The 9,855-nt window shown below is 36.4% G+C and overlaps 1 protein-coding gene across 1 annotated transcript in view; it reads right to left on the bottom strand.

Moving 5' to 3' along the window:
- Positions 1 to 5,192: 5,192 nt before the first annotated feature.
- The window catches only part of SLC25A21 (solute carrier family 25 member 21), a 258,937-nt gene continuing 254,274 nt past the window's right edge, over positions 5,193 to 9,855 (bottom strand). Inside the window, exons 8-10 of the mRNA XM_065635730.1 lie at positions 8,754 to 8,935; positions 7,905 to 7,957; positions 5,193 to 5,309 (exon numbers count right to left, since the gene is read on the bottom strand). Coding sequence (XP_065491802.1) covers positions 5,230 to 5,309; positions 7,905 to 7,957; positions 8,754 to 8,935 — 315 coding nt within the window. The 3' untranslated portion in view covers positions 5,193 to 5,229. The remainder of the gene's footprint in view (positions 5,310 to 7,904; positions 7,958 to 8,753; positions 8,936 to 9,855) is intronic.

Genomic DNA, 9,855 nt, shown 5'->3' with positions numbered 1-9,855 from the left:
TGCAGGAGCCGGTCCAGGACCAACACGAGCAAGCTGGCTGGTCATCCCCTGAGCCTGGCTCATGGACCTCTTTGTGCCAGTGACACCTGGCATTTCTCCTCGTGACTTCTCTCCTGTAAGGCTTTTGGGATTGAAAGAGCTGAAGACAACATCAGAAACTGAGAAGTGTGGTGTTGCACTCTTTAAGTAAAGACCTCGCATCCCTCAAAGGGCTTGTGGAGCCTTGTCCCACGCTCTCCTGGTCAAACCACATGTATTTATTCTTAATCATGACAGACTTTCTAAATGTGCAATTGTTATTAAGATTTGTGTAAAAATCAATAAAGAAAAATCACCACAGAAAATTCCGCTATGCCTCACATCAGCAAAGGCGGCTAAATAGGACGAGTTTGCCCATTGCCTAGAGAATAACCCTTTCATCGATGAGATTATACAATATACAGCTATTAAGATATCACTTTTGGTTGTTTTGTTGGGTTTTGTTCATCATATATAGAACCAAGGTAATAGGTGGCTCTCAGATTCTCTGGCATGTTGCCATCATCAGGCAGTAGTAATACCTTTGTGTTTTTATCCATTTGTAAATATAGGCTTTTGGCAGCATTTGTTCTCACTTTCCAGCACATTTATTTCTGCTTTTTTTTTTTTTTAGGTTAAAAAGCTGACTTTCTAGCTATTTTCTGTGACTTTGTGTGGTGAGTTGATAGCCTCAGGTGATGAGGTTTAGGTACATATTTTTCATGTTTTTGTGCCTACAGCAGGGGCTTCGACATCTCATGCAATACAGTTATGAATTCAGCAGAAGATTCAAAGGCAGAAATCCAGCCAAATAAATCTCCCTAGCTATATCCAGTCTCCCAGATTCATGAAAAACCATATTCATGTCAAGTGTACAAACAGAAATGCAAAGTATCTGAGCAAAACTGAAAACTATGGAGGAAACTGCGATTAGTGTGCAATCTGTGCAGAGATGCTTACAAAGCCATGTCAGTCAACAAACCCACTGAGAAACAGAATAACCCACTGAGAAACAGAATTGTACCATCATTGTTGGCTCATTTGTGTCCAGCATTTTCAACCCCAAGACTATGTTGTAATTTTTTAGAGAAGTTATCTTTAGTTTCTGCTTTAACAATTATGAAAATATGGCTTTTGGTAAAGTTTACATTGTTGTTCTGAAGCTGTTTTTTCCCTTATAGGTATACCGGTGGTGGTGCTACAAACACGGATATTATTTAATATTAACAAGTTCCCTTTCTACATTTCTGTATCCAGTGGCAAGTACTCTGTGCCAGTTATTTTGCTCTAAACTTTAATCCCAAGAGAGCTAACGTTCTGATTTTTGAAAATTTACCTTCTTTCCTTGGGCAATAATAAAGTTCTGACTGTTATTCCAGAATGCTTTCTACACGCTGTAGGTATGTCCAGAATATGAATGTGGAAAAAAAAATTAAGCCTGGCGTGACATTTCATATCCGTCATAGAATATTAATATATTGTGTATTTTTAGAAATGTTGTGCAATAAGTTAAATTACACTAGAGATAGTTAAAGCAGAGGAGAAAAATTAATTCTTCAAATATTTACCTATCTGCACGCCATAGAAACATTCATTCAGTGGGAAGGTAAAATACAGTCCCTTATTAAAATACAGTTGTCTCTTTGTGGATTTCCAGCTTTCATCACTGAGACAGCTGTGGGTAAATTTCCATAATAATCCAAGTAACCAGTACATATGTTATGTACAGTATATTCACTGAAATATAGATGGACTCAACTGACTGCTGCCACTTTTGCTTTTTGCATTAAAAATAGTTAATGGAACTGTATTGTTACAAAGAACACAGGTATAGTATTATGGCCCTAAGGAAAGATCTGATCCTGGATGTGATCCTGTATTCTTCAGCCTCAAAGGCATTTGACAGCTGTTTAGCTTTAAAGAGATGCTGAAACCCTTGTTATTCAGAATACTTTTAAAAGAATTTTTCTTTGAAACCACTAAAGGTAACGTGCACACAAGTGCATTTCCATTCTGTCACACTGTTAGTGACATGATGGACATTATTCTACCTTTATGCAGTTGTAGCTGAAATAAGATGACCCTGAACACTATGAAAAATAAATATTTTTAATTCTAGACAAGCTCTTCGCTAAAAATAAGATGGAGAAAAAAAAAAGAGAAAAAGATCATGTCAATAAATGATTAAGCTGGCAAGAGGATTTTAGCTTTCAGTCTAGTTGTTTTACTGGATTATAGAATTATTAAGTTACCTATACAGCACAAAGTAAATCAAAGGAAAAAAAATAAAAAGAAAAAAAAGAAAAGGAATCTTCTACAGCACAGCTTTTTGAGCCTCAAGAATTCACAACCCTGTAATAGAGTGTGCCTGCGTTAAAAGTTTTCAAAATTTTCCTGAGCAACCAGAGGTCATTTCTGGAATAAAAGTAATCCTTTCTGACATTCTCATGAGGCATTACTATGTTTTGGGAGATACTTAGAGAGACAGATCCTTAGCTTGTACCAGTTGTCTGCATTATCTTGTCTTCAGCTAAATCAGGGTAATTTATAAAGCAAGGACAAGACATGATGTTAATTATTCCTCATGTGGGAATACATCATCATGAGCCATTGTTTTGTGTGTTTAGGTACAGCTCTTTGTGTATCTCTCTGCTGTGTGTAATACCTTACTCCGAGTGGAGAGCCATGGGGCTGTCTGCAGAGCGTATTGCTCAGAGTGAGCAAAGGCACCTGGCCTTGGCTCTTGGTGAACTGCCTGGCATAGATTGTTTTGGAGGGAATTTTCATAATTGTTTTAAAAATGTAAACCTACGATGCAGAATACTAGAATACTCCTTTGCTCAAGGACTTTTTTTCTCTGCTTATACTCATGGGTAAACTAAAAAACACCACATGTTAGCTTATTAGCCACACAACTTTAAGCCACTTTATAATAAACTAAGGAGAAAAAGGGAATTGTCTTTTTTTTTTTTAATTTTGTTTTTTAAAATTTTATTTTAATAGTAAATAAGGATCAACTGCTGCTGTCAGGTACAGAGATATAAATCTGGAGTGAAGCCATTGAGATGAATGGATTAATTTGGGAAATATGCAGTATATGTGAATGCAGAATTTACAGTTTTGTTCTGAAAAGCCTACACTCTGTTCCCAGAGTGTCAAATGTTTTCAAAGAAATCAGTGAAGCCTAATATTCCCTTCTGGGACAGCACCATTGTGTTTTCATAGTCCTGGTACAGAAGACCTCCAGTGTAAAACCGAATCAGATCCCATATTACACCAGGAGTGATGGGGCATTGGGCTGGCACATTCATGGATTTGTTTTCTAAAGTGATGCTGTGTTTTCTGCTTTCTAATAGTTTTCTTTTTATCAAAGATCAGGCTGAGCTATGAACCAAAAAAACCCCACAACCCCACATGTTGGTAAGGATGTAAAACCAAAGGCTATATATGTATATACAGTATGTTTAAAGCCTTTTATTTTTATATTTTGAATGCTCTAAATTAATAAAAGACTAATTATAAAGCATTCTGCTTTTAATTTTAAAAATTATCTTAGTAGTGTCTTCTCTTTGGCTAAGTACCGATAATGAAATGCAATGAGGGACATTTGCCCTAAAATTTTAAACTGTGTCAGAGTTAATTTTGTTGATTTTAGCTATGAAATAGCATAGGTATGAGAAGTCACTGTTGTCAAATTTAGACAAAAGAAAGGTTTATTGACTACGTCAGTACAAGCATCCTCAAAAGCACTGAGAATTCATTTCTATTTTTAGCTTTTTGTTGCTTTTCAAAAACACTCATGAGATAAGCCTTCACATGTGAACTGTCATTTTCAGGTAACAATCTGGAATGATATTTCTTTAGGATTGCTAGGAAAAAGGTCTGTACCTCCTTAAGAGGAGGAACATTTAAAGTTAACATTTTGAATGTAGTATGGGGTGACACAGAAACTTTCAGCAATTGGAAGACATGCATTCGTTTGACAACAAACCAAGTTTAGATAATGGAAATATTTTTTACACAATAATGTGTAGTTTTAAGTTATTCAAAGAGTTGCTGAAAAGAAATTGTAGAGTGGCACCACTGCATGAACTGAAGCTATGTCTTCAATTAGCATAGCAGAAATTATCGTATGTCATATAGTGAGTTAGAACGGCTAGTAAAGACAGCAGTACCTCACTGGAATATTATTTATATTTACAGTGACTGGGAAAAGCAACACTTTTAGCTTTAGAGCAACATTTTTTTATCTATAGAAAGTTGTATGGCTAGCTAATTATGAGCAAATATGTGTTATCAGTCTAGAATGTTGTTTCTCCATCTCATGGTGGTAATGGAAGGCTAAAGGGGCACTCAAGTGCGTTGAACACTTATATCACAGGACGGCTCTTTAAGGAATAGTATATGAAGGTGGATAAAAAATCACAGTAAAATCTCATATGCCCAAAAGTATTTATTTATGTTAATTTATTTACTCATTTCTCCTATGATTCCCACAGTTGTTTCGTACTTTTATGTAACTTGATTCAGACTAATTATTTTCAGTATCTTCTGGGATCTGAGTGAGATTTTTAAGATATGTATGGCTAAGAAGAAGTAGGACATTTTTTAAGGCTGTGCCTAGTCATGCTGTCCTTTTTCTGGCCTAACTCCCAACAACTTCAGAAGCTCTTCTATCAATGTTGGAATTTTACTGGACTGAATTGAAACTGGACCCAAGATTCACGCAAGAATTTGCAGAGTATGGGTCATGTTCTTAGCTTGGAGTCGATGGAGATGTCAGTTTACACTATCTTAGTATCTGGCCCCACAGGTTTACTCCATTTTTTTCTTCAAAATCCCCTGAAAGTTATTAGCTCGTCATTTCAGCTGGTTTTTTTGTAGTTGTTGCTTGTTTGTTTGTTTTTAATTGTATTGACTACATAGTATAATTCAGTGTCCAGAGTTTTCAGTTTGTCCTTGATAAACTAACTTATTCCTTTATCTCCTTGATATTTTTGCTTGATGCAGTAAAACAAATTTCAACCATGCTATTTACTTATGCACTTATAGAGAAGCATGTGCTTAAATATCTTCTTGGATCAGGACCCCAAAACCAAATGTGTTTTGAAGTCTATTAACACCAGTGTAATCTGAGGGTATTCAACACCACAAAGGATGAGAATCACTCTTAGTTAATTAAAGCGTATTTAATTTTAAAGAGTGCATTTTTCAGAAGTGCTGCTTGAGATCAGCTGTGTCCTGCAGCCATGCATAAACGTATTCGTAAACCAAAAGCATCACTGCACCACCTGGAAGAAAAGATACTATTTTACTACATGCAAAATTCAGTATTTTCAAGATTTTGAAGAACATTTGTAGTGTGCAATCTAAACCAGGATATGGCAAAGCCTTATTTGCAAAATAGATAATTCTTCTATTTCCCTAATTAATTAAAAACTCACCAGTTCTTAAACCATACCAATTTTACTTAATATTAGACCATAAAGTTGATGTGAAAAGTTTGTATAGTAAATCAAAATCACCCTCAGTGTGATTTTTCCTAACATTGTTTCAAGATTAATATTTTTCTTTGTTCTTTCACAAGTGAAGCTTTTAATCTGAATATGTATCTATTTGTATGTTTGTTTAGAGTTAGATTTGGCCATGAAAGAGCAACTTGACTGGTGGAATGATAAAAATTCATCACCAGGGTGATGAAAATGCTTCCAGGTAGAGATTCAAGAAAGGTTTGCTGCTGTTTGTTTACCATGTCTAAAGCAGATCACAATATTGAAATGAATATAATCTTCCTGTGCCTGTACCTGGCTGTGAATGCACAGACAGTTTTGACCTGATGAAATGGCATTACCCGTTAGAACTGATAACAGTATAAAATCCCAGCTTGAATGCCATAAAATATCTCGACTGTTCGTGAAGCCAGACTAAAGCCCTCCTGTAATGGGGCTGTAATTACTGCTTGAACTAAAGAAGGGAACATTTCAGAAGGTAAATATATAGATATACATGTATCTATATAAGCATACACAGAAGCTTCTAGTTAGAGAAGACGGTGCAAAAGAATTAGATTCCAGGCTGCAGGAGTAAAAGTGTTTTACAATGTTCTAAGTGTGGGTGCCAGCAAGGGGGCACAAATATTTTCTTTCCTTTGCCTTTGTTGGATACAAATATTTTCTTTCCTTTGCCTTTGTTGGCTCAGTTAGCAGGTTAGAGCGGCACCTCTAACAAAGAAGTCTTCTGCTGGACTGGGCTGACCTTTCTTGGTAGAAGCTCAGACAACCAGGCACACAGAACTATCACATGAGTTTTCCCATGGTATTTATCGAAATGAGTCATCATCAGACTTGAAATCCTCTATGAACAGCAACTCACCGGCAGCTAGACAGAGCAAAAGTTTGCAAAATTCTTTGACCAACAAACAAATCACAGACACAATGTCTAAGATATGATTCGAACTCAAATAAAGGCTGATTCCAGTTCTCATACTGCGTGATCTGTTTGTGTATCTCTTTTCCTGAAAGCATTCACGTGTTGAAAGAAGGAATTATTTTTCCAGTCACAATAAAAATTGCATTATTATTTCATTGGAAAGCCAAATCTATATATTAGTCCATGGGACTACGAAAGTGTTTAAAACGAAGTGCAAGCTTAACTGACTGGCTAGATCTGGGCCAGAAAACAGTAATTTGTGAGATGTAAAATTTTGTTCCAAAATCTGCTGTGCTAACAGGTACTGAGGGGAAGCGAACCTCTGCCTTCTCTTTCTCCTGTATGTAATCTAGTATCTTTGGAGTGTGAGGGAAAAGGCTTTTAGCTCCAGAGTTATGCCCAGCTGCCTTGTTTCCCCTCCCCACTTTCTTCCTTTACACTGCACAATAACCAGGCATGGTCCAGCACTTAGCCAGACAGACTGGGTATACAAACATTTACAGACAAACGTAATGCCTCCTTTATACTGCAGAACAGACTCTGTGCCTACTTGCTTTTAACCATGTGTATTCTTGCCTATTAAACCACCTTGCCCAACTGGAAATACAATATCATGGGAATGGGAGACTGTTCAAATCGGGGCTTCTGCTCTTTTTGACACAGACGGCCTCTGTGGGCTGGCAAAGTCTAAGGGCTCAGTGCTTTGCTTTCACGATTAATCAAAACCAGTCAGGGAAAAATAGTCCAAAAGTAGACGATCTATCTCTGAACCACTGTGCTCCCACATTTGGAGTAACAGCTCCAAATAGTAGTGAGAAGGGGTCAATCAACAAAGGTAGTTTTAAGTTATCCATGTCCTCTTAGCCTACCAGGGCCATGCAAGTCTCTTCCCAGCTCGTGCTATCAGACGTTTAGTGTCTGCTCTTTACAACCCTTGCAGAGCACAGGAAGAAGAAACTAACTGGAATTTGATACGCTTGGGCTATGCTTCAACTCGTTGAGAGCATTTATACTGGAGAGACTTTAACCAGCATTTTAACATGAATTTACATGGGTACAGAATAGTCCTAGTGAAACAAAAAAATTACATTAGAAGGAATGGGACGAGCCTTAAGAAACACTTCCAAAGGTATTACAGTTCTGGCATTTGCATGGATGCATTGGGCTTGTTCACAAATAAAGCAATCATACAAACCAGCAGTTACTTGGATCTGCAATCATTTGATATATATATGTAAATTATTTTTTTAGACAGATATTTAGCCAAATCCATCTATGATACTATCGGATGATGCTATTATCAAAATAAATCATTCAAAGATGAAAGAGATTTTGATGATTTGTGGTACACTGTTTCATTTATTTGACTGAGGCTTACTACATTTTTTCAAGAAACTAAAAAATAGGGAGAGAAAGCAAGAACAAAAGCAATATAGAAATGACACAGGGAAAATTACCTGGACCAAGCCTCATGATCTTGGGAACCAAGCCTTTGTACAGAGCCAGAAATCTGTAGCAGAAGAAAAACAAACAAAACACATCAAACAATAATCTTGCTCTAAAAGAAGAATGGAATTTTAGCATGTGTTTGTTAAAATGCTGGCAGAGCATTTAGAAGCAATTATTCAAAATTACACATGTTCAATAGCAGGCAGTATCTGGATTTTAACATTTTACAGAGGCAGATCAGATGAAGAGAAAAAGTTAATCAATGTTCAGTCACAAAAGCTACGTTGTGAGCCTCACCAATCAGAAATATGACTTTAATCAGTGAGATGGTTTTACTTTCAAGATGTCTGTTAACAACAGCTGCATACGTGGACAAAATTACTGCTATAATTGAATACCAAAGCTACAGCTCCATCACCACTTGAGAAACTTCACTTCCACAAGGATCTGTCCCCAATTTAATTATTTCAGCTGTCATTTTAAAGGTACAGAGATCTGTATAATTACAATTAGATGAAATTGTGAAATATTCTGTTTTCTGTTGATATTTTCCTTTTACAAAGTGAAGAGTTGAAAAAAGTACATGTAAGAAATATGAAGCATTTATTTGTGGAACATAAATTTTGACAAACCAATAATCATCTTGCAGCTCTTTTGTAATAGTTCACATGGAGTAGGAGGAGATCTCCCTGTAATTCTAAAATACGTTTAAAAAATATTACATTGTGCTCTTTTGTTATGTGAGTTCAGGGTGGCTTAATGGCCCTTGTCAAATCTGAAATACAACAACATGATTTTATGGAACCATATGAACTAAAACAGAGGTCTGGACATTTATTAAAATAAGAATGTTTTACCCTTCCTCTTTATAGACTGTTGCCATAGTTTTAAAACAGGTTCTGTACTTGATCTCTCCAGGAACTGGCTGTGGTCCTTGAATCCTACTTTTTGCAACATCAAAAGGAATGTTAATAATTGAGGCTATTGTTCCCGAGACTAGCCCAATTCCAAATTTCCTCAAAAACTCCAAATTTGGATCCTACAAAAAAAGAAAGAAAGAATAAAAAGGGAAATGGAAGGACCTATGTAGGTTAAGCACTATAAAGTAACATGTATTTAATCAGAAAACTCACACAACACAACACACTTGTGTTATTTTAGCGAAACACATTAGGATTTCCTACACTGGAACTTGTTTTCTTGACAATCCTATTGGCTGTGTTTTTACACATGGTCTAAATTGCTGAAGTACACATTTCCTCACACAGGATTTATAAACACAGTTCATAAAGAAAGACTGGTATGGCATATGGGGATGATTTGTATAATTGGGCTTCACAATGTACTTAGTATTACTGTATCAAAACAGGAGAAATCCAAGCACACTATTAGCTAATTGGCCAGAATATTTTACAAATGACAGCAACTTCCACCATGAAGCCTACTAAAACGCTCATTTGTGTGTTGGACCCCCAAATGCTAAATTAAATAAAGGCTAATCTCAGTCTGCTGCCATTCCCCTCCAGGTTTTTTACATTTATTTTCACATGTAGCTGATCCACTGTACTGAGAAGTGCTAGCTTCCTGTTATTAACAATCCAACTCGGCGCAACTGCAAAAGAGCCTCCGCGTTCTGCGCATTATAAATGGTGGTAACTCACTCAGCTAATTGCCTGAAGAATTTACAACAGATTGTTTCTGAATCCTACTATATATTCACAGTAAAAGCTAGAAGCAGGTTAGAAGTGCATTTAAAACCTTTTTGCTCACTCACAGTTTATTTGATCTTTTAGAAAGACCTCCTACCTTGGCATTTTCTATGACATCAAAGAACTCAGAATTTATCTGGGAGTCAAAGGCTCTTGAAGAAAGTCTAATCCTATTTCTTTAAGTAGTGGAAGTCACAGGGAAGTGTGTTCCAGTGCATTTCCTATGCACATAGTTTTTTCGCTATTGGCC

The sequence above is a fragment of the Caloenas nicobarica genome, chromosome 5 (assembly GCF_036013445.1).
Source record: "Caloenas nicobarica isolate bCalNic1 chromosome 5, bCalNic1.hap1, whole genome shotgun sequence".
In the NCBI taxonomy this organism is placed as follows: domain Eukaryota; kingdom Metazoa; phylum Chordata; class Aves; order Columbiformes; family Columbidae; genus Caloenas; species Caloenas nicobarica.
Note: the sequence above shows the minus strand (reverse complement) of the source record. Positions and strands in the feature narration are given on the sequence as shown.